Source organism: Balaenoptera borealis, assembly GCF_965194805.1.
Source record: "Balaenoptera borealis genome assembly, chromosome: 10".
Classification (NCBI taxonomy): domain Eukaryota; kingdom Metazoa; phylum Chordata; class Mammalia; order Artiodactyla; family Balaenopteridae; genus Balaenoptera; species Balaenoptera borealis.
The window spans coordinates 85,812,441-85,837,665 of NC_138874.1; the positions used below are offsets into that span (position 1 = coordinate 85,812,441).

Sequence of the window (25,225 nt, forward strand, 5' to 3'; positions counted from 1 at the left end):
GAGCCCATTTGTGGCTGACCCTGGTTAGAGACATCAGTCATATTTTCTTGCCTTTGTTATATTTGCTTCTTTCAATTGAAATTGAGTAAGATAATGCAGGTGAAGTACCATACTTAGCATAATGCTTGGAGCACAGACAGCATTCCACAAACGTTAGCTACCATTAAGTGCTTTTGATAAGTTATGAAAACAGTATGATTTGGACTCGCAAGTGGAAATAATAGTGAAATATTTTAAAAGCTGTAAAAATTTATTTTCAATCTGTCCCAAGTGGCTTGTGGGTTTATATCTCTGGCCCTGTCTATAGCCCCATGTCCACTGTTGCCCTTGGTGGAGATGATACTGAAATATTTTAAGTGAACTGAAATAACTAGCAAAATGGTTTTCTCAAGGAAATGGAAATGCACTTGGTTTGGGACGTGTCCTTTCTCCTGAAGTGCCTAGGCTGGCGCAGACACACTGGCTCCACTGATGGCAGAGGGAGCCACAGCTGAAGGGGACACGGGTATTGCCCCTCCTTGGGCCTCTCTGTGGTCTGGAAGCACACATTGAGGCTGCACCTTGGCCTCCACTCATCCCTGAAGGCTCTGTCTCTTTCCCAAATCAAGCTGGAGTGCATGTTCCCGTTGCCCCGCTCGGGGTGGGGCAGGAGGCTGTGTTGTGTGATTCATCCTCAGGTTTCTCTACATAATCTTCCAACTCAGGAGGGAGTGCTGCCATATAACCTCTCTTGATTCTACGCAGCAAGCAATGATTAAAATTCTCCCACGCTGGGCAAAGCTCATGCTACATGCGGTTTCAGTGTGTTCATCTGTAAAAATGGTCTTCATTCCTGCACACTGGGGTAGAGCCTGGTCAATCCCTTGCACACAGTAGATGCTCAATAAATGCATGTTGCACTGAGCTAACAGATTGTCTCAATGAGCCCCACTGCAGTCTGAACCTATAGTTCTTGATTTTGAGTCCAGATCTCTTCTAGGTATTGCTATGTGAATTTCAAGTCCAGATAGACAGAGAAGAGTCATCGTTGGAATCACTATTTTTTAATTTTTGAAAAAGAATTCCTGGGTTAAGGAGTGCTTGATTTTCCATGAAGCATCCCAACCAAATAACAAAGAACCCCCTCCCAGTGCCCCTCTAGCCTCCAGATATATTCCATGGGTCATCTGCCTTGCACTTCCTGAATTTCAGGGGACCCCAGTGCCCCAAAGCGGTGTCCATGGACTTAGGGTCATCTCTTCCCAAGATCTCTAATGGCTCCATCAACTCCAAGAAGGTCTGCAGTGATCTGGAACCAGAAATAGCTCAGGTCTACACTCATTAAAACCAACTCTTGAGTTTGGAAACTGACTTGAGTCTAGTATGCAGACCCTGGTTATTGCAGGCAACAGCCTCTCAAAGTTCTTTCCATCTGGGGCAGAATGATTCCTGCCTCATGTCCCAGGACCTACAAATATGTAGAAATGCAGCCCCACTCAAAAGGAAAACTTCTATTAATATTTATTACGCTTTCCTGAATGATTGTCACACCCTTTCTGATGACTTTTCCAGCCTCAAAATATAGGGATAATGATTATGAGAATGGTTTCCACTTAATACAGGTTTTTAAATGAATAGAAGGACATAAAGATAAGGATTTGCTTGATCTGCCATCCCGTGCACTGACTGAGAGGGGTGATGGGGTTACATAGAGCTATGCACATTCTTTCACTTGGTTAAACAGAGGTTTTAAAACTATAGCCCTAGATGAAGTTCTGGGACCACCTATAGGGGGCAGTAGGAGGGCGAGATTTAAGGTCCCACCTTTACTCCAAACTGAGCAGCTCCATGTGGTTCTGTGTTACATACCAAATCATCAAAAGAGATTTTAGTTAAGCAAAAGTGCTTTGAAGTTTTGGAAATCTACAAAGACAGACACAGTGCTAATGAAATCAGACTTCAAACCCAAATGAGTGTTGACATCATAATCATAATTTAATACCTACTGTTTATCGAGCACCTTCTATGTGCCAAATGCTGGGGTAGGGATTTTTGCACATGACCTCACTTATTTTTATGATACCCCTGTGAGATGTACATTAAATGGCTCGGTAGTTAAGATTAGGAACTGTGGGTCAGGCTGTCTGGGTTCGAACCTTAACATTTACCTCTTACTAGCTATGTGCCTTGGGCTTTTTCACTTCTTGTGCCTCAGTTTCTTCATCTATAAAAATGAGAATACTAAAAGAATCTACCTCATGTGTTATTGGGAGGCACTAACACACACCAGTTCTTAGAATGGGGCTTGATACATAGTAAGAGTGCAGTAAGTGTGAGCTGCTGTAATTTTTTTAGCAATGTACTGTGTATCCATTTCTTACTTACCAACTCTTCCTGAGCTACTTTGCTTCACTCTTTGAACCATCCTCCGCCCACATCTACATTCCTCTGTCACAGAGCAGCCTGGGAAGAGAATTTTCTCCTACTGCAGGCAAGACAATTGGCCTCAATGAATCAGTCACATTGGGGCTGGAAGGGGTCTGAGAGGTGGGGTCCAATGCACTAATTTTGTAGATAAGGAGACGGAGGTCCAAGGAGCTTTGATATGTGTCTAAGACATCTGACCCTAGAAATTCCTGCACACAATCCCAGCCAACCCCACGTATGGGGAAAAATTTCACACACGAGATGAGGAGAGGCCAACTTCTCATTGCTCTGTGGTGCTCATTTAGCACACTTTTCCTTGATGTTGGTCCATGTATCAGAGTTCATTCTGCACATGGAAGGAATCTATCAGAGGGAACATTCGTCAGGTGTGTCTCATAAACTTTTTGCTCATTTGGAATGCAACTTTTCTACAGACTTGTGCCATCAGATGAGCATTTGAGTGTGTAAGAGCCCAAAATCCGTGCAGGGATCCAACCGTTCATCAAACAACTCTGCCAAATAAAATTTGGCCACAGAAGACTGGAAGCTGTTGTGAGGGTTCCCAGAGTGTACTATGGAGGGGATTGTGGACATAATGTGAATCACATGTGATAATGATTTTTTTTTCATATTTAACTACAGTTTAAAAATAGAGGTAGAAACACTATGATTTATGAGTTGAAATTGAAATTTCAAGAAAAAGATATGTTTCTCTGGCTCTTCTCCTGATCTTTCCTGGATTCTTAAGATTTTATCTTACGTTTGAAAGAGCAAGAATTGGTTGTACAATTGTCTTCATGGTTTGGTGTTTAGGGATAAGAAAATGCCATTATGCCTTTCTAAAATTCAGTATAAACTGAGGTATTTCAAAGATTATTTTTTGGAAGGATGTTGTAAATTTTAATTTGCAAAAGGAGTTTTTAAGCGGCTCCTGGGTTCGAGTGGGAACATGGGGCATATCGCATAGACAGTGAGCTCCATGAAGATGGGGATTTTGTGTCTTATTTCCTGCTGTATCTCTGGTGCCTAACACGGGCTGGCACATAGTAGGCACTCAATCTATGGAGTGAATGGATGGTTCTCTCTTCTTCCTGCTTAAGCTTAGGGAAAATCGAAAAAGTCAATTTGTAAGATGACACTTTAGTGACAAAGTAACAAGTGATGTTGACTGTTTTGCAGATCTCCCTTTACATTTAAATGCTGCCATGTTTGAGGCCAACGGTGGCTGTGGTTATGTTCTGAAACCCCCAGTTCTGTGGGACAAGAACTGTCCCATGTATCAGAAGTTTTCTCCCTTGGAAAGAGACCTGGACAACATGGAGTCTGCCGTCTATTCTTTAACTGTAAGTCTGGCCCTGATGGTCCCAATAGAATATAGGAAGGTGTTTAAGCCCTTCCTATATTCTTTTTTTTAATAAATTTATTTATTTTTTATTTATTTATTTATGGCTGCGTTGGGTCTTCGTTGCTGCACGCAGGCTCTAGTTGCGGCGAGCGGGGGCTACTCTTCATTGCGGTGCGTGGGCTTCTCATTGCAGTGGCTCCTCTTGTTGCAGAGCACGGGCTCTAGGCACACAGGCTTCAGTAGTTGCAACATGCGGGCTCAGTAGTTGTGGCTCGCGGGCTCTAGAGCACATGCTCAGTGGTTGTGGCTCACGGGCTTAGTTTCTCCGCGGCATGTGGGATCTTCCTGGACCAGGGCTCGAACCCGTGTCCCCTGCACTGGCAGGCGGATTCTTAACCACTGCGCCACCAGGGAAGCCCACCCTTCCTATACTCTATTGGGATTCTAAGGTGTAATGCCTTTTGAACTCAAGGCGTTACAAAACTCTCATGTCACAATTTTGTTGGTGCAGATTTAGTTCCCCAAAGAATTTCTTTACTTCTCAGAAAGCAGCGGCTGTGGTCTAGGTATGCAGTCACCAAGCGCTGTATTCGCTAGAGCCCAGTAGGTGGAGCTACGAGCTCCCTGCTACCACCTCCATACTGATGATGGTAATTCTGTCTTCCAGGGCCCTCAGAATCATAACTCTCAGTGCATCCCATAAAAGCTGAGCTCTTTCTTAGAGCAGGTCATCTTAAACTCTAACAAGCTCTTATAAAAGGTAAAACAGGCATCAGTATACAAATCAATTAAATATCTTTCCTCCTTACAGTTTAACCTTTGTCATTCCTGGCCTTTCCTTATTCCTTTTACTGCCTAATTAACTAACTGTCAAAACTCCACAGACTGCCCTTAACATCAGAGTCCTGGTAGCTCATTACTCATTTTTATTTCCAGCTTCTCTCACTCCCTCTTAGCTGAGGGAAAAAAAAAAAAAAAAAGCACTGAATGGGTGATAGAAAAGACGGAGAGCGATGAAGTTATCCCTCCATCCATCTCTAGATCTAGTCTGTTTCCCTCCAAAGGAGGAATGCCAAGCAGCCTCTGTTCACAACACCTCAAAACCCTGGGAGATCCCAACTCAGAGATTTTCCTACCACCAAACTGCTTTTTCTCTTTCCCTAAGACAGTAGAGCAGTAGCTCCTTTTCTGTGTGACCATTTTCACTAGACTTGAGTATAGCTTCATGTTGACAGAAGGCTATGAATTTTTAACAGCATTCCCTGTGACTTGCTCCAGAACCTAACTATTCAAGAAAAAATTTTTGAAGTTGTAAAAGATACACCTAAAACACTTTGAACAGAACGTAAGTAACACATTTGTGGTTTCATATATAAGGTCTTCTTTTTTCCCAACTTCTTGACAAACTTAATTTCATCTTAATTACATGGTTTTTGAAGATATTTGAACATGTTGACAGTTGAAAGGTTATAGTTAGGTGAATGCTGTTGACAAAATAGATTTTACCATGATTCCAGTCATGCAATTACCTGATTATGATAACTTCTCTTTTTTTAGCAGCCTTATTAATCATTCACCTGGTCCATTCCAGAGGGTTCTTTGTCTTTCTTTGTGGAGGGAAGCGATGATGCTCAGAGGTGACCTCTGTCTCTTTCACATCTTCAGTGACTCTGATCCTTTTTCCTCCTCAGATTGTCTCTGGGCAGAACGTGTGCCCGAGTAACAGCACGGGAAGCCCGTGTATAGAGGTCGACGTCCTGGGCATGGCCCTGGATAGCTGCCACTTCCGCACGAAGCCCATCCACCGCAATACTCTGAACCCCATGTGGAATGAACAGTTCCTCTTCCGGGTTCACTTTGAAGATCTCCTATTTCTTCGTTTTGCCGTCGTGGAGAACAACAGCTCGGTGGTAACTGCTCAGAGAATCATCCCCCTCAAGGCTCTAAAGCGAGGTAGAATCAAATTGTCAAAAGTTCATAATCATTGTAGCTGAGCGATGGATGCCCCGGGGTTCATTACACGCTTCTCTCTACTTCTGTATATGTTTGCAATTTTCACATTAAAAAGTTAAAATAAGAGGCAGAAGCAAATAATACAAGTTTGAACACTGTTTGAGCATGTCTCAAAAGACGTTTTTCTTTTACGTTATCCTAAAATCCGAAGTTATTGACAACTTCTGTTATGAAGTGCAGCCTCTCCCACTGTTGCTGATGTTGGGAGTGGCAGTCGTTGTGCTCTTGTTCCCATACATCCCTCCCCAGATAGCGCCTGCCGCACCCCTGGCATGTTTAAAGCAGAGACTGACGTGAGGAGAGGAAACCAAGAACAGGGAGAGTTGGGGTGTGCTGTGGCATGAGTGGGACGAGGTTGGAGTTGGTGCCTGGTGGGAGTCCAGTGTCAGAAGCCGGGGGTGGGTTTGGGTGCAGAGCAGGGAAGGTGGAGAATTCTGAGCAAAGGCCAGAGCTGCTGGCTTGCGGCATGTGGGCTTTGCCATGGCCCTTGGGGGAAACGTCAGCTTGTCGCACCTGTCCAGAATGTCTGTGCACTGCTTCTCAAACTTTGATGTGCAGTTGAGTCACCAGGCTCTTAGTAATAAAATACAGACCCTGCTGCTGTGGGCCTGGGGCTTGAAATTCTGCCTTTCTAACAAGCTCCAGGGATGCTGACTTTGCTGACCTCCTTTGAGTACCAAGTTTCCAGGACATACTTCCTCCCACAGCCATACTCTGCCAGCCTCTGAGCACCACCAACATGTTACAGTCTCCTACTCTTCGGTTTTTCCTTGTTTCTCTTCTCCATTGTGTGAGTAGTGCATGGTCACTGTGTTAGTCAGCTAGGGCTGTGTAACAAAATACCACAGACTGGGTGGCTTAAACAACAGAGGTTTACTTTGTCAGTTTTGAAGGCTAGAAGCCCAAGATCAAGGTTTCAGCAAGTTTGCTTTCTTCTGAGGCCTCTCTCCTTGGCTTGCAGATGGCCACCTTCTCCTTGTGTCCTCACAGGGCCATCCCTTGGTCTGTGTGCACAGCATCTGGTGTTTCTCCGTGTCTGCCCTCCAGTCCCCTCTTCTTATAAGGACGCTGGTCATATTGGATTAGGACCCACCCTAATGACCCATTTTAACCCCATCACCTCTTTAAAGACCCTATCTCCAGAGACAGTCACATTCTGAGGTAATGGGGGTTAGGGCTTCAACATACGAATTTTAGGAGGACACCATTCAGTTCATCACAGTTATTACAGAAATATGACAAAGTACAGAGAAGCAAAAACAGTTTTTTTTAATTATCCTTTTTTCCATCTCTTCAAAATAGTTACTTTTGGTATATATCTTTTGCAGGCTTTACACCTCTACCCATGTATATAATATTAGCATATAGTATGTATTTTGAACAAGTAAGCTTCCTACTAATCTTAGTGTTTTGCAACTTACTGGTTTTCACTTACTGATGTATGTAGTGAACAACTTTTCAGGTTAATAGCTATACGTCTTCATTACCACTTTTAAGAGCTGCATATTATTCCATTTTATACTTGTACAAATACACACCATAACTTATTTAACCAACCCCCTATTGTTGGAATATTTTATTATCACTAAAGATGTTCTAAAGTGGAATCTTTGTAGAACAGTTATTCTAGATGACTTGATAAACAAAAATGATCAGGTTTTCCTACTATATTTGGTTTGAGTTTAAAGTTTTCAGTTTGAGTCTAAGTTAAAAACAGACCTTGGACAAGTTAACTACCACTAGGTAGTCCCAAACTGTCCCCTGGGCAACACTCCTGGAGAAAAGGCATCAGCTGGTTGTCACCCCTGCCCATCTTAAAGTCTTATTTCTCCCTATCATTTACTGACCTCCCTGGGGGATCTCCTTTGCAGAGCTCTGCAGTGCACAGCTAACAAACTTTTCCCAATTCTGCGTTGTTCCAGGATATCGACATCTTCAGCTGCGAAACCTCCACAATGAAGTCTTGGAAATCTCTAGTTTATTCATAAACAGCAGGAGGATGGAAGAAAATTCCTCTGGCAATACTATGCCGGCCTCTTTGGTAATTAAGTTCTATTTCACTCTGCTTATTTGTGGGGATTGCTATGCAGGAGGCAGGCTTTCTTGTGGTCCAGGATATGTGGTCCATATTGATTAGGTAGCTACGGAAATAATAATAATAATGGCTGACACTTGACACTTTCTAAGCACTTTACACATATACTAACTCACTTAATCCTTTCAATAACTTCGTGAAATAGCTATTAGTATCATCTCCATGTTACAAAGGAAGGTAACAGCTAAGTACACCTGAGGTCACACAGCTATAAACCCAAGCTCATCTAGTGCCAAAGCCCATGCGCTGAACGAGTACATTATAGTGCCTACCAGGGAAGTGAGCCAAAAATAACAACACGGGGAAAAGGCTAATTATGCAAAGCCTGCTAGGAAGCATCTTGATACTTCTGGAAAGTTTAGGTTAGACGAGGAAAATCCTTTGCTTCTTCAGCAGTCCAGGGGCAGATGTCACAGGCGAGCAGGGTCGGGTGAGCAGCCAGGCGCTGCTGGCGACACATAACTGTGCAAGCATAGCAATCCCCTGGCACCTGGGGAGACACAGCATCTGCGCTCTTGGGAGTGGGAGAGGAACACCGCAAAAAGGTGCCACAGCACCTTTACAGGAGCTGTGTTTTAACAAGTTCCCCAGGTAAGGTCCAACCCGTTGAACTTCGAGAACCATTGGACTAGCACTCACCCCAGTAATGCAGGGTTGTTTGCTTAAACAAGGAAGTCTCTTTTTATTAACTGGTTAATTCCACTATGCTTGCTCTTTAAAAATTAATATAAAAGGGTGTCCATCAATCGCCTCTTTACATGTTTAATAATCTATTCATGGTTGCATCAATCTTGTACTTCAACAGGGTCCTAACAACCTTTGGAAAGGCGCCTTCTATGCTCACAGTGGCGCTGGGTTTGGCCACTGCCGCTGCCACCTCTGAATAGCCCTGCTTTCTCCTCTGCTTCTCTTTCCCTAACCTCGACAGTTTCTTCTCTTTCTCTGTACCTCACCTTGTTTTCTTAAGTTCTCCTCCTTTTCCCTTCAACGAGTGATCGAAGTTGAGCACAGCACTTTGGCCAAAGTAGGGGGAGGTATTGCCTCTGCCTGGTGCAGAGGACTGGGAAACAGGGACGGGGCTGCCTGGTACCTAAGAGCAAGAATTAGATGCTTTCAGAAAGGCAAGGCAGAGCTTAGTGTCCACTTCTGGGTTGCTTGCCCTCAATACCTATTAGAGCTGAAGATCCCACACATGCCATGAATGAACCATTCTTCCTCACAACACTTCTGGCACCACATGTGTGGTGTCTTCTCGACACTACTTCTCCAACTCTCTGATGCCAGCTCGGTGTCCTACAGTTCAGTTCAGTTCCGACACTATCTACCTGGGGTGAGCATCAGATCCCACAAGTTAAGGGCTCAGTCCCACAGCACTGTCCCCACTTCAGATGCCAGTCACAAGTCCCAGGCTGTCACTGGTACTCCTGACTGACCAGCTATAAATCCAAGAGGTTCCCACAACCCCCTCCTTAGGGCCAGTAGTTTGCTAGAATGACTCACAGAATGACTCCTGAATGACTCAGGAAAGTGCTTTACTTACTATCACCAGTTTATTATCAAGGATACAACTCAGGACCAGCCAATGGAAGGGATACATAGGGTGAGGCATGAGGGGAGAGGGAGCAGAGTCTCCATGCCTTCTCTGGACACACCACCCTCCCAGCACCTCCATGTGTTCAACAACCCAGAAGCTCTCAGAATCCCGTCTCTTAGGGGTTTTATGGGTGTTTCCTTGCATAGGCATGACTGAGTAAATCATTGGCCATTAGTGATTAACTCAACCCCCAGCTCCTTTCCCCTCCCCTGAAGTCAGCAGTAGCTGGGGCTGAAAGTTCCAACCATCTAATCATGACTTGGTCTTTCTGGTGATCAGCTCCCATCCTGAAGCCATCTAGGGGCCTCCAGCCGTAAGTCATCTTATCAGCACACAGAAAACTCTCGTCACTCCAGAGATTCCGAGGGCTTAGAAGATGTGTGCCAGGAACTATGAGCAAAGACCAAATATTTATTTTCAATTATATCACACCATACCATCCTAGGTATATCCCAGGCAGCAGCGTATATGCTTGGTAAATATGTGCTCTTTGACCTTGGAAGTCATCACCTTCCATTGCTCAAGACAGTAACTGAAGATCATCCTGGACTTCTCCTTCTCTCTCACTGCCCCATGTAAGACTTGATAAATCTGTCTCCTTAGTATCTTTCAAATCCATTCATCTCTATCTGTTCCTACCATCTTGGCCCTCGTTCATTCTCACCTGGCTTGTGGCCGTGGGTTCCTAATTGGTCCCCCTCCCTCTGAGTTTGACCACCTCTGTATGTCCTTCTTTAGGGCCTTTTAGACAGTTCTATCTAAAACTCAAATCTGACCATGTCACTCTTCTATTAAAAACCCTTGCTCGGCTCTCCGTTGCTCTCAGGATAACGTTTGTACGTGGACTGGACAGAGACTCTGGGAAAGCCGAGAGCTCATGGTCCATTTAAAGGGACACCTGCCACCCTGCTCTCAGCTCCAGCTGCTTGTTGCCAAGCAGTTTTGCCAGATATTTTGGTTTTCAAGACTGTCAGGACATCTGGATTAGCATAAATGTTGGCAACTATTTCAACTTTTTAAAAATATAGTGCAGGCTAAGCCATACAATTAAAATGCATGCATTTTATGGTATGCAAATCATGCCTTAATAAAATTGATTAAATAATAAAAACACATTGTACAAGCATAACAAAACAGCCAACCTCTCCTCCCCCACACAAAATGAAAACAAAATGCATGCTAAACAAAATACTTAGGTAGCCTTTTCCCCTCCATCACCTCACAGAATTCATTGAGGTTCCCAGAATGCCCTGCTTTAGGCCACCTCTAACGCTTTGTACACAGGCTATACCGATATTTGGGATGTTCTTGTCCCACTCTTTATCTGCTGATTCACACTGGGCCTTCAGATGATAACCATTTTCAGGAGGTGCTCTCTGATTTCCTCCAAACCTTGGTTCCCAAGGAACTTACCATGCTTCTTAGAATTGTCCACGTTCTCTTCTAGCTGTTCTATTCAACTGGGAGCCCTTGAAGCCAGGGATAATGTCCCATTTCTTCCTGAATCCCCAGGGCCAGGCAAAATGTCTGATTCACTGCCAGCCCTCCATAAATGATTTTGTATTTTAAATGAATGAATATATCTTAATACACAAACTGCTCAAGGACTTGCGAGTTATACACCTCCCCAACTCCTCCTAACAGAAATACTTTTTGTATCATAATTATTTGTATGCCTGGACAGCAAGCTCCTTAAGGCCAGAATATTTTATTTATCATCTTACCATCCAAAATTCTAACCCAGTGCCCTGAAGAGGGATGGAACTCAGCAGACACTGTTGAATGTCAGTTCATAAGTAAGGACTGACATACATTTCAGATAATGTCAGTCCCCTAATTATGATGGAAAGAGATACTGTTATTTAAAATAAATTAATATTTTGGTGGTATGCTGCTAAATATTCTTACTAGACTAGTAAGCAAGATGCACCATTGCCTGTTGAACCACAAAAAGATGCATCTGGTTATAAAAGGATGCTCTTGTCTTGCATTTACGTGTCCCTATACGTACGTCTAAGAACTAGCACTTCTGTATTGGTGTAGCCTAGAAACAATATGAGAATGTAAATGAATGAGAAACCATGTGATCTTCCTTGACAGATGTTTAATACAGAAGAAAGAAAATGTTTGCAGATTCACAGAGTCACAGTACATGGGGTCCCAGGTCCAGAGCCCTTTGCTGTTTTCTCCATAAATGGAGGCACCAAGGCAAAGCAGCTTCTCCAACAAGTAAGTTCACTGAGCCTGTAGTTAATAAACAGTTCTCCTTTGAGGGGAATCTATGCACAGGTTAACATTTTGCCCAACATTTTACAACAGACTTAAAGTCAGAGAAAGCAGCTCGTGTCAGATTTCATAGATTATCAAACAGAAGCTACTACCAAGTGGTTTGGGGGGTTTTGTTTTTTAAATCAGTCCGTCCATGAACTTTGGTGTCTAAGATCACAAAGCACTGTTGGGGTTTTGGAGACGTTATAAAATATGATGATGTAAAGTAAGGAAACATTTCCACGGACCACCCATAAAAAGTAGCATATTACTGTCACCCTACGTGAGTAATCACAGGGCTATAAAGCAGGACTGGGGAGGGAGTGACGCTGGCCCTATCATGGAGCTAACAGTGTCGACTGACCTGCTCCTGGAAGCTTCGTGCCCTGAATTATTGCTGTAGTAGTAGCTGCCTTGCCCCACACAATCCACAGCCCAGCATCGACCATAGACCAAGGGCTGGGGTAAGGGGAGCAGAGTCTTCTTGAGAATCTTCTGCTCCCCAACCCCATCCCCAGTTCATTCTGCTTCTCCAAGTGAGATGCAGCAGTGCCAAGTGCTGACTCTGGTCCTTGCATCATTGTTGGGGGCAGAGGGTGGGGGGGGGGTATGCCTGAAGAGAAGGATGTTTGCTCAATCTAAGCCGGATGGTGGCAGCCTTCTCTGGTCACTCACTAGTGTTTACTAAGTTCTCCTAATGTGCCTGGGTTATGCTTTACAATCAATCAGTGCTTCAATCATAAAATGAAACAAAATTAAGAGGTTGTGACTCTGGACTTCCCTGGTGGCACAATGGTTAAGAATCCACCTGCCAATGCAGGGGACACAGGTTCGAGCCCTGGTCTGGGAAGATCCCACGTGCCGCGGAGCAACTAAGCCCGTGAGCCACAACTACTGAGCCTGCGCCCTAGAGCCCGCGAGCCACAACTACTGAGCCCATGTGCCTAGAGCCCGTGCTCCGCAACAAGAGAAGCCACCGCAGTGAGAAGCCCACGCACCGAAACGAAGAGTAGCCCCCGCTCGCCACAACTAGAGAAAGCCTTCGAAGACCAAAGAGTTTATTGAAAGGGGAATTCCCAGGAACTTAGCTCAGATGAGATTAGCAGATGATTGAGTATTTCCAAAAGGAGAATGGGAGATTATCTTGGTAAAAGCTGGACTAGGTTCTTTGCCCTCGGTCCTGTGTTGCAAGATTACAAAGAGCTAAGTTCACGGATTGAAAAACCTAAAGTTTTTAATTCAGTAAGAGCTCTCATTCCAGCAGTGGGAAAAATAGTTATACTGTCTGGGGATTATGAATAAATTGTGTCATTGCCCAGAATGAACATAAACAATCCTTTTTGGACGTAAGAGAATTCTTAGATCTTCCAAAAAGAATTATGCAACACTGCAGGGTAGGTTTCACTTATAAATTGCACATCAAACCTATCCGAACCCCATGAAAATAGACTTGTTCTTTTGCCCACTCTTCAGAGGTGTGCCTAAATTTGCCTTTGTTTTTTCTTTAGAGTCTGACCATTGATCAAGACACCAAACCTATTGCCACAGACTATTTTTTAATGGAAGAAAAATATTTTATATCTAAAGAAAAGAATGAATGTAGGAAACAACCGTTCCAGAGAGCCATTGGTCCAGAAGAAGAGATCATGCAGATTTTAAGCAGCTGGTTTCCAGAAGAGGGATATGTTGGCAGGATTGTCTTAAAAACCCAGCAGGAAGTAAGTGTGTCCTGGGGCAGCCTACATTGTAGCAGCTCATATGTAACTCACCACCTCACCACTAGCCGCCTGCCTCAAATTCAGAATTTCTTATCATTGCAACTTGCTTTATAGTCTTCTTAAGTAAGTGTGGAGAATTGATTTTATTCTTCTGCACATATTCAGAATGTTAACTCTAAGTTACAGAAATTCGGTCTAAAAATCATCCCTTAGGAAACAAAGGGAGAAAGAACTGAAGGATTCCTTAAGCATGTCATCAGTGGTGCGTCCAGTGTTTTATCTGTTTGTGTGAAGACATGGTTATGAGGGTCACAGTAGTGTGTAATGGAAGGCCTGTAGGCGTTTTGTGTTTGGGGGTTTGTTGCCTGTTCAAGTTTTAGCTGATAAAATGTTTTGTGCTAATACATGAAATAACAGTATTTCTTTGAAAATATTCCATAACTTTACACAAAGTAAGAATAACCTCTCAGCTTTGGTCCGAATTTGTAACAATATTCCCATGATCATTCTCATAAAGGAAACAATACGACTGCCTGTCGACTCCAGATTGCTGGGCTCCTGATGGGGTTTGCTGATGGAACACATTTTTTTTTTAATAAATTGACAGGAGCCCACTAACTTACTGCCATTTTTTTAAAATGACATATAAGATCATTACATAGACAATCATGCCTCATGATAAGTCGATAATGAAGCAGTTGAATCAATTCAACAATTCGATTAAACAAATATTTGTTGAGCACCTAAAATGTGCCAAGCCCTGTTCTAGGCACATGATCTGCCTCTTCAGGGCATGTAGTAGAGCTGGGCTGGTAGAACACCCATTGCTGGTCCATGCTTGCTGGGACACAGGAGAGATGATAAGGAGCCCCTTTTCAGCATCATGTGTTACTTTTTCACTCTCTACCTAACTATGAACGTGGCCTGTAGCCTCCACAGAACTCCAGCATCTCCTCTGGGAACCACAGCCACTACCTTCCCTCCTAACATTGCCTTGGATGATAAAAGGACACTTGCTTTAAGCAAAGAAACGTACTTGTCTCCCTAGCGTCCTCTCCCCATCAGACATACAAATTACTAAGACGGAGGAAAAGCAATTCTAATAATAATAGCTTGATGAGAAAATAGAGGGCTTAGCTGGATTTTTGAAGCCATCTTTAATTTCTCTCTAAATTTTTTTCCTATTTCTTTTTTTTTTTTCTTTTTTTCCTTTTTTTTTTCTTTTTTTTCTTTTTTTCTTTTTTCCTTTTTTTTCTTTTTCTTTTTTTCTTCTTTTTTTTTTTTTTTTTCCTATTTCTAATTGTCTTTGTCACATGTAAAAAAGTATCCTAGAAATGACAATTTCAGTGAAGAAGTGAATTTGTTAAACCATATCTTTGCATCATGACTTGCAGCATTTAACGCTCTCAAGCACCCACTAGTTTGAATGATCTCGTGTTGTAACGGAAACCATTCTACACAAAGGAAACAGGTTCAGAGAAGTTAGATCATGCCAGGGTGAGAAGCAGACAGCACTCAAGTCTTACGGCTTCCAGGTCAGTGTTCTTTCCACCACCCTGTGCTGGCCAGGCTGGAGTTGCATCAGTCTCCGTGGCTTCTCCCGCACGCACCGTGGGAGGTGGTGAGCAGGAGGAAACGTGGGCAGCCTGCTGTGTTGCCATGGAACTTCATCACACGGTTGGAAGGACCAGGAGTAAGGGATGCCCCACATGCAATTTAAAATGTATATGACAGCAGGCAGTAGAGACATCGGGAACGAATGTTTAATAAAGGCTGGTGGAACAGAAGCATTTTTAAAAAAGGAGGAGAAATTAGAGGGGAAGCATTTTCTGATGAGTACAGTACAGCAAGTTCTCCTTTATATGCCTTTGCTGGGAGGAGAGTTTCGAAATGACTGAAATACATCTCAAAAGATAACAAATCATATTTCATGTATCTAGGCTTACCGGCTGCACAGCAACACACAATACAAATTTACTGGTTGACGAAATGAATTCAGCGCGCGTACTGAATGCAAGCGGACACTGGCATAGCTGATAGATTTGGGCTATAAGTATTTCCATTTAGTTACTTTGTGGAACTAGTAAGATATATAAGCAGTTTGCCCATGAAGCTACAGTCTGTTACCTCTGATCTTGCTGCCTGCTTTGTATGATTTTCTTGTCTTCTGGGCTCTCAAGCTGTTAGGTATCTTCCTGTGGTCAATATGCTCTCCTCTGACACCTGCTGGATTTGAAATCAGACAAACCTGCCTCTGACACAAATTAGATGGATGACCTTCAATGGCTCATCTGAATTCTGTAAACCTCTATGCCCTAATTTGTAAAATCTATGAGAGGAACTACCCTGCTTGACTCAAAAAGATTATCATGAGACTCATGCCAAACATGTAGACGATATGTAGAGAAACGCTTAGTAAACTATAAAGGAATATGCAAATGAAGGTTATTGTTATGGTCATAATCTGTGGCTTCTAATGTGGCTGAAAACGGCTTAAACATTAATAAGCTCTGAGTAAGGCTCTAAGGAGTGCTCTTCGAAGTAATTCCCAGTGCATGGTCATTGGGATATTTTATGTGGCAACTTAGAACTTTTTTTTTTGTCTTGCTTACTTACATCCTAGCTTTCAGAACCCTGAGATTATAAATTATGTCATGTGAATTAGCACCCAACCCCACTCTCCGATTGGTTAAATATATTATAATCAATGCAGTGACATATTATGCAAAATCTTTAGGAACTGACCTGAAATGATGATCACAGTCTTTTAAGTGGAGAGAAAAAAGGAGTTGTAGAATGACATAGGTACTAGAGTACAGTCTCATTTTATGTAATAAAAATAGACAATGGCTCTCTCCCCCTCACGCATAACATGATGAATGGGGTCAAAACAGTTCAGTTGTGTAAATTCTAGGGACCACGACTGCAAGATTAATGAAATGATTGGGGCGAGGCTGTGCGCCTGGTTGGTGAGAAGCCCCAGGAGCCAGTCCTTTCTGGTCCTGGCTACAGTTTGGCGCCACCTGGTGACAGTTGCCCATTTTGACTTTAAAATCAGTGGGGACAATTCTAGGTCCCGGGGCTGGCTGGACGTTCCAGGACAATGGCAGTGATTCTTGGAGTCTTCTGGTTAGGTAGCACCATTTCTGTGGCCTGATCTGAGATTAAGCTAGAACGCTGGGGGCTGGAGGGCCTTCCTGCCGCACCCTCGCTTCCTGAGATGCGGTTGCCTACTGCTCACTTGCCTTGCCTCCCCGTCCTCTCCTCGCCTCCCCGCCCTCTCCTCGCCTCCCCGTCCTCTCCTTGCCTCCCCCTTGCGGAAGACAACTTTACACGACCTCATTTGAGAATGGGGCTAACAGAGAACAGGAGCCATTTGACGATCACATTATATCTAAATTCACATAATTCCAGGGTTTCTTTGTATATATTTATTCACATACACAAAAATACATTTGTATATCCATAGCAGATGGTTAAAAGGATATGCAACCTAATAAGAGTGGGTTTTTTGTGGAGAATGAGATGGGAGAGGTGGAAGAGGAAAAGAAAAAAGGTAGAAATGGGAAGTTTGCCTTTTTGATATATTTCCTTACCGCTTGAAAATATTTTAAAAGATACATATGTCTATAGATATATCTGTGTATGTAATATATAATTATATATGTAAAATTCACTGAAAGCCAACCCACCAAAAGCCGTCTAACCTGATGACCAATTCTCATAATTATTGAGAATTTTGTCGACATTCATTTCGATGTGACTTACTTCCAGTCATTGTTTTAGCCTTTCCACTGTGGGTTTTGTTCATCCAGCCTGCCTGAATGCCGATTTTGCATGTTTCACGTTTCAGATGTCTAGCATTTCTTAAGTGCTCAAGGTCTGTGAGGGAATGGGTAGATTTCTCTTAAATGTATTTATTGTGTTCTTATTTGGCTTTTAGTAATTGGCAAAATGGCATATTATCTTTTAACAAATTTATCTCTAGATGATTTGGACTCAAAATCCACAGCTAATAGGAGCAGATCTACTGGCTTGTTCTGGACCAGACCTTATCAGTGTGTCAACATCAGCAGAAACCTACAGTACTTTCCTCCTCTAAGAAGAGATGTATATCCTTTTAGAATAGTTTACGAAATAGTAACTAGCGTATGGAATATAAAGCTAAGAAGTTGTTTCCACGTTACCAAGATCCATGTCAAATTTTTGCTAGGTTTTTCTTTCCGTATTCTACATCATCTTACCATCTACTCAGACTTTTCTTCTTTTTTAACATAGAACCTGGAAGAGAAGAGCATCGTTCAAGATGACAAGGAGATGATCTTGAGCTCAGAGGAGGAGAGTTTCTTTGTCCAAGTGCATGACGTTTCTCCAGAGCAACCGCGAACGGTCATCAAGGCGCCCCGCATCAGCACCGCGCAGGACGTCATTCAGCAGGTGAAGGCCTCCCCTTCCTCACCTCAGTCCTGCCCTCAGTGTGAACTATTGGGACAAATCAGACATCAGCTCCCTTTGTGAATGAGGCTCTAGAACAAAGGGGACCTGACAAGGGAGAGTGTGCCTCTTAAGGCTGGGAAATACTGATTCCTTCAACGATACTTGCCCAGTATCTACTATGAGTCAGGCTCTCTCTGAAGCCTCGATAATGGATCTAGAAGGTGGCTCTGCAGAGCGGGAATGTCATCATCCCATAAAGGCCTAAGCCAATACTTAATGGCCATCTCTCAGGGATCCTTCAGAGGACATGCAGGAGGCCTCCTCTGACGCTCTCCCCTCCTCTGGTCACGCTTCTCTGTGTACATGGCTTCAGAGAACTCTGTTTCCTTCTTTTGAAGCCCTGTTATGGTTTGCGTTTATTAAACACTCACTTGAGAAGATAGCATAACAGTTAACAGACTCTAGATCAGATTGCTCCAGGTGCAAATCCCAGCTCTACTTCTTACTAGCTCTGAGAGCTTGGGCAAGTTACTGAACCATCTGTGCTTTAGTTACGCTGGTGTGCTGGTAAACTGGCTCTCTTCAAAAAAAAAAAAAAAGGCCCTGATTTTATAGCATTTGCCAGTTTCTATCTTGTAAATCCTCCCACCACATCTGATTCCAGGGGACTCCAGCACAACACCATGTGCTAAGCTACCATGCAGGTAACATGGAGATAGTACATTAGCACTTTCCTTATAGAGTTATTGTGAAGATTAAGTAAATATATGTAAAGCACATTCACCTATTACAACACCTAGCACATGGCAAACACTACTTAAGTGCTATTTGCTATTCTTATTGCATGATAGTTTGGTTAATATTAGCCTCCTTAATAGACTTTGAACTCCCCAAACTATATACAGTATCTGGGACATAGTAAGCCCTCACTAAACATGTGATGAGTGAATAAATGCATAAATGAAAGATAATCTTGTACAAAATGAGAAGTGAGACCAGGTAAGTTCTAACATCCAAGACTCCGGGATGAAGAGGGAGCCTCGAGGGACAGAGAGGCTCCCGAGGGTCAAGATTCTGCCCCTCACTGTCTGCATGACCTTCCATTTCTACCAGCTTTGGTGGATGCAGAAAATCCAGTTCAAGTCCTTTTTCTGTTACTTACTAGCTGTGCATCCACTGGAATCTGCCTGACCTCTGTATGCTTAAACTTCCTTGTCTGAAAAATGGGCATAGTAACACCTAAATCATGGACGGTTGTGAAGCTAAATGAGGCAATGTGGGAAAGTTCCTATAAGCTAGCTACAACTACGAAAATGTATAATGAGAAGTGGGATGACATGATCTGAAAGACCCCCTCCATCTCTTAAAGTCTGATATTTTCCCACCTCAAAGTCTCATCTACAGTGAAGCAGGTGTTGGAGATAGTGTGTCTTTATTCAGTTCATCATAACTTGTCTTTCAGACCTTATGCAAAGCCAAATATTCCTATAGCATCTTGAGCAACCCCAACCCGGGTGATTATGTGCTTTTGGAAGAGGTGGTGAAAGACACTGCCAACAGGAAGTCTTCTACCCCAAAGTCCTCCCAGCGTGTCCTTTTGGATCAGGAGTGTGTTTTTCAAGCTCAAAGCAGGTGGAAAGGTGCAGGAAAATTCATCCTTAAGCTAAAGGAACAAGTGCAGGTAAAGTGCAAGGTTATTCTTCTCTCTTCACAAATTATTTGATATTCATAACTACACTGTAATCAAATTCAGGAGCTAATGAAATCTAGGAGAAAGTTCCCGAGTCAAGGAAATTAGTCGGAAGAATGTTGTTTGGCTGTTTTCACTGTGTGGAAAGAAATGTCTTCCCCTCTGAGCTTACGCAGTCCTGAGAGGGGAGTCCTTCAGCCCTGCTTTCCAAAGCTCTACTTACTAGAGAGGGAACAAGAAAGGGCTTTTTCTCATACAGTGTCATGTGATTGGGGACCCTGGCTTTAACCTAATACCAATGGAAGATTCTCGTTTTCCACAGGCATCCCGAGAAGACAAAAGAAAAGGCATCTCTTTTGCAAGCGAACTCAAGAAGCTCACCAAGTCGACTAAACAGCCCCGAGGACTCACGTCATCTTCTCAGGTCTTGGCCTCAGAAAATGTCCAAAACAAGGAGGAGAAACCTGTGGGCAGCATGTCCTCCAGTGACACGATAGACTATCGACAGTGAGCAAGGGTAGCACGTTTTACCCAGGTATTCTGAGTCATTGCACTGTTCTGAAACGGGGGGTCAACTTACACTACTTTGTAAGACACAGTCTGTACACTATCGTTTGTCTTTTCCAAGAGGATGTCCCTGAGGCAGGTAGGAATGGTACCCTACAGGAAGAGGGCTCTGAAGATACACATCACTTCAGCACTGATAACTTTAGATCTCCTTATTTTGTAGATAACTAAAGGCCCCAAGAGGACAACAAACTTGCCCAAACTACAACAGCCTTATTTCATCAGACACAGAACTGTCTTAATTACTGGTAACTCATATGAACATTCTTGAAGGGCGGCTATGGGCCATTCAGCTTTTATTCCTTTGGATTTCTAGTTTGATGTTCTTCTAATTTAGGTCTGATTTACTCTCAACAACCTCAACTTCTTCTGCCTCAATTAAAAAATTAAAATCTGGCATCCAGGATGTAATGATTAAAAAGAAAGCAAAATGACATAACAGCCTGCAGTAAATCATGCCTTTGGTTGCCAGCTTACTGCTTGGTATTCACATACAGAGTAAATTTCATTCTATCTTAAAACAGACTATTTATATGGAACCTGAATTTAAAAAAAGAAAAAGCATGTGAGGAAACCAAACATAGATTTCTTCTTTTCACTTAGTTTCTTAATGAACCCAAGGGATTATTAACGCCCATTTTTCACCTGTTCCATCATGGTTCTAAGATTTAAAATTCTCAAGAGACCAACTGCACAGTGAAGGCATTGTTGCTTATACTACAGAGCTGCCTCATCTGTCTTCATCACAATCAGATATTTGTAGAAGCTCATAATTAAAGAATTTATTAATATCTCTTGACAGGGCCAAATTTGACTTATAACAGCCCAAAAGAAGGCTGATACATTGAGCCAGTGTTTAAGGAGCAACTCCTAAAACAATTGGTGCCCCGTGTACACTTACAAAGAAAGCTCTTTCAAAACAGACGAGGCCAAATACAGGAAACTGCCTCCTCCAGAACTTTTGCACATCCCATTATCCCGAGTCAGGGCTTTTTAAGGTTCTGTACGCAAAGACGCATCAGGAAGAAATCTCAGCTCTATGGCAGCAATCCACATCACACAGCATCAGATAATAGTGAATATGCAGAGAATAGTGAAGCCCTGGGCTGTTCCAGACTCTGAGAAGGCTCAACACCCATTTTCTGTTGCGGTACCTCCGGTATCCCATTTTTAAAGTTCAGACTCACTTCCTTTCCTGCCACAGTGTCACCGAGACAGGCAGTGTCTCCGAAAGCCCAGTGAGCTTTAGGACTAAGTACCATGCTCAGCCTCTCCAACTTCTGGAAAATGACTCACAGTGGTAGTGGGTGTGTGAGCACACAATAAAGACAGGAATCAAAATTTCAAATATTGTTTTCCATATCAAGAACTTAGCATCAAATAAATCATAGGTGTGATACTGTTATGCACACCTCTCTATTATAACCTCCGTAATGACAGAGTGAAATTACACTCTGCACATAAAGAGCCCTCAGTGTGCCAGAAGATTAGTAAGTACGTAAGAATACAACTCCACTAGAAATTTGACTTTAAAATAATGTGCTTGCTATAATGAGCATTACTAGTTGCTTATATTTTAGGAGAGTAGGGAGGGTGGTGGTGATTTAGACAGTTGCCTTTGGACTCAATTTTCCTATAGTAAGCAGATATTCAGAATCAGTCAATTGACCTCACATCTTTTGCTAAACTTGGGGAAGCTTCTCTTTATTTTTTTATTTTTTTAAAGCTATTTTTTTATTTTATTTTATTTATTTATTTATTTATTTTTGGCTGCATTGGGTCTTCGTTTCTGCGCGAGGGCTTTCTCTAGTTGCGGCAAGTGGGGGCCACTCTTCATGGCGGTGCGTGGGCCTCTCACTATCGCGGCCTCTCTTGTTGCGGAGCACAGGCTCCAGACGCGCAGGCTAAGTAGTTGTGGCTCACGGGCCCAGTTGCTCTGCAGCATGTGGGATCCTCCCAGACCAGGGCTCGAACCCGTGTCCCCTGCATTGGCAGGCAGATTCTCAACCGCTGCGCCACCAAGGAAGCCCAGCTTCTCTTTAAAAGTAGCCATTGAGGAACCTCCCTGGTGGTCCAGTGGCTAAGACTCCGCACTCCCAATGCAGGGGGCCCAGGTTCGATACCTGGTCAGGGAACTAGATCCCGCATGCCACAACTAAGAAATGAATGCCGCAACTAAAAGAGCCCACATACTGCAACTGAAGATCCTGCACACGGCAACGAAGACCCCTGTGCTGCAACTAAGACCCAGTGCAGCCAAATAAATAAATAGATAAATAATAAATATTTTTTAATTTAAAAATAAATAAAATAAAAATAGCCATTGATATAATAATAGTAATAGCCATTGGTGCATCTATGGGAATATAGATCCCATGTTATTAATTTTACAAATGGTGCTTCGAAGAAAGAGCATTTGTGAAAAAAGAAGGGCCTTTCTGTATGTATATGCTCGTAAGAAAACAAGTTTAATATTTTTATTGCTGAGTGATATATTTCTCGTTATTTGTTCTGAAATAGTCACCTCTAAAGTTTCAAGTTACCTCCTAATAATAATCTAAGAATTTCTAAACAAATAATTATTTAACTTACCCAAGTAGTTGACAGAAGTCCACCTTTTTTTTTTTTTCAAAGCTGAACAGTTTAATTATGGTTTAAAAAAAAAAAAATCTTTCTAAAGAATGTGATGTTCCAGGGCAGAAATAGCCTCATGTTCCACCTCCCAGGAACATCATGTTCTACCACTGTGAGTTTATAGGAAATAGTGTCTTCCCCAAACCCAGTCACCAGAGCTTGGGTTTCTGTTGGCTGAACAACCTTAAACCTTGCTACACTATGAACGTTTCTGCTCCTTAACTTTAAAGAGACTAACAAGCCTATGTATTCAACTTTACAGGTGAAGATCATTGGGCAAGAAGTTATAAAGTCAAGAGTGAACATGATGGAAACAGCTATAACTTCCTTATTTTCATTAGACTTAAACTGGAAATTGATGATTTCTGAACTTGCGATATGAGGTCCACACTGAGGTCAAGCAAAATGGCACAGCGCTAGCTACCAACCAGTTTCCTGATGAAGCAATGAAGCCCAGCAGATGCCATTTTACACGTGTCAACAGTTGGAAAAACCATTGCTAACCTTGCAATAAGGGTCAACAAACTTTGTAAAGGGCTAGACAGTAAATATTTTAGGCCTTATGGGCCATATGGTCTCCACTGCAATGACTCAACTCAGCTGTAGTGCAAAAGCAGCCATAGACAATACGTACGTGAATGAATGTGGCTGTGATCCAAGAAAACTATATAAAGACACTGAAATTGTAATTTCATATAATTTTCCCATGTAATAAATATTCCTCTTTTGATTTTTTAAAATCATTTAAAAATGTAAAAACTATTCTTAGTTCAAGAGCCACACGAAACCAGGTGGCAGGCTGGATTTGGCCCAAGGGCCATAGTTTGCTGACCTGACTTAGAAAACTGGGAACAAGATGCACAGAGGTATATGAAAACAGGCAGGCTAGTTTAGTCATACATTTTATGGCTGAGAATTGGAAGATTTTGGGCATTGCAAGTGTAAATATGTCCTATAAGATTCATTAAAAAGTAATTCAATTTAGTTTCTATATTGTGTACCATTGTGAATTCTGTAGTATTTCTTTTTAGCTACAGAATGATGTTGGGTTTTTTACGTTCATTGCTTATATATTCACAGACTTTTGGTTTCCATAAAATGAATTTAGAATAACGTATAATATCTACTGAGTTGTGACATCTTAACAAGAAACTTAACCATGTTTTTAAAGCAAAAGTAGATTGAGTTGGTGTTTATTTATTTTACTAGGTTTGTACTGACATTGTACCTATATATTTATTATACATAGCTTTCTTGATATTGCTTGCAGATTAGAAGCGTTAGTGGTTCTATCTCACTATTTGAAAACAAATCTCCTAAAAAGAAAATGTATGCTCTGAATATCTGAAATAGGCCAGAATTCATGTAACTTGCCATTTAATGTAAATTATTTTAAAAACCTTGCTGTATAAAACTATCATGTACATGTAAAGGAGTCTTCTTATTCTTGGCATGAAGCAAATTATGATTTTTAAAATGAAAGGTGTTCTTCCTCTAAGTAAAATCCAAATTTTATCTTTCTATTGACATTAAAATTTAAGACGTTTTTCTTCAAATTATAAAACACACTAAAAATCCTAACCTTTGCTTTGAGAAGTTTTTCACCATAAAAAAATGAATAAAACAATCCCCAAGTTCTTTGCATACGCTAACAGAAGTGTTAAAAACACACGGCCCAGCTTTCATGTTATTGGAAGTTCTGACTGAGTCAAAGCTTTAATGCCAGAAGAACTACTGTTTGCTTGTCAACAGAATTCAGGCTATTCCAGTTTGATGTCGTTTGTACAGTGCTACAGGTTTCTTTTTAAATCAAATAATCAGTCTACAACAAACGTACAATGCTGCCTCATTTTTTAAAATATTCCAGAAACCGTAATCAAGTTTCTCTAAACTAAGAGGCATTTTTTCCTCTGGCTGGGCTTACTGTGTCATAAAAATTGGGTTACTGGTCTAACTGGCAAGAGTCAAGATGAAAACTGTGCAGAGTAGCGAGATGGAAAGCAAGACTGGTCTCACTAGGTTTATCACTTGGCCTTGACTCTAAGCCCTGCAGCACCCCACCCCATGGCCCTTCTTAGCACAAAATCTGAAACTTACCTCGAGACTGAAAGGGAGACTAGGTTTTAGCGAGTAAGTGAACCCAACCTCCGGCCTACGCTGCAGCCCAACTTGGTGGTTCATTTTGAGGTAAAAGGACATACTCTACTGTATTTGAGTCTTGGGGACTTTAGAGGGGACTACTCTACTATTACAGCTAACCAGCACAACCTGGTGTTTGCCAAAAGTAGGAAATTTTGATTTAGAGCTTCTCTGAATTATACAGTTATATTACTATAGCAAATGAAAGAAATTATCCTATTTAGAATGCATCTAAAATAGTCACCCACACTATACCCATTACTACTTCATACTTTCCATACCATTAAAAATTTGGGTAGCGAACTTTCATCAGTAAAGT

The 25,225-nt window shown here is 42.2% G+C and overlaps 2 protein-coding genes across 7 annotated transcripts in view; one reads left to right on the plus strand and one right to left on the minus strand.

Moving 5' to 3' along the window:
• Positions 1-24,199, plus strand: part of PLCE1 (phospholipase C epsilon 1) — a 311,658-nt gene extending 287,459 nt beyond the window's left edge. For 5 of the 6 annotated variants that reach the window (XM_082406420.1, XM_082406416.1, XM_082406419.1 and 2 more), the window contains 9 exons: positions 3,586-3,749; positions 5,443-5,704; positions 7,687-7,805; positions 11,554-11,682; positions 13,230-13,439; positions 17,718-17,876; positions 19,339-19,557; positions 19,889-20,101; positions 23,030-24,199. In XM_082406420.1, the coding sequence (XP_082262546.1) occupies positions 3,586-3,749; positions 5,443-5,704; positions 7,687-7,805; positions 11,554-11,682; positions 13,230-13,439; positions 17,718-17,876; positions 19,339-19,557; positions 19,889-20,077 (1,451 nt within the window). In that variant the 3' untranslated portion in view covers positions 20,078-20,101; positions 23,030-24,199. Of the gene's footprint in view, positions 1-3,585; positions 3,750-5,442; positions 5,705-7,686; positions 7,806-11,553; positions 11,683-13,229; positions 13,440-17,717; positions 17,877-19,338; positions 19,558-19,888; positions 20,102-20,296; positions 20,382-23,029 lie in introns of all 6 variants that reach the window. The other variant, XR_014248798.1, reaches the window with a different exon arrangement.
• Positions 17,809-25,225, minus strand: part of NOC3L (NOC3 like DNA replication regulator) — a 41,100-nt gene continuing 33,683 nt past the window's right edge. Inside the window, exon 21 of the mRNA XM_082406520.1 lies at positions 17,809-17,921. Coding sequence (XP_082262646.1) covers positions 17,895-17,921 — 27 coding nt within the window. The 3' untranslated portion in view covers positions 17,809-17,894. The remainder of the gene's footprint in view (positions 17,922-25,225) is intronic.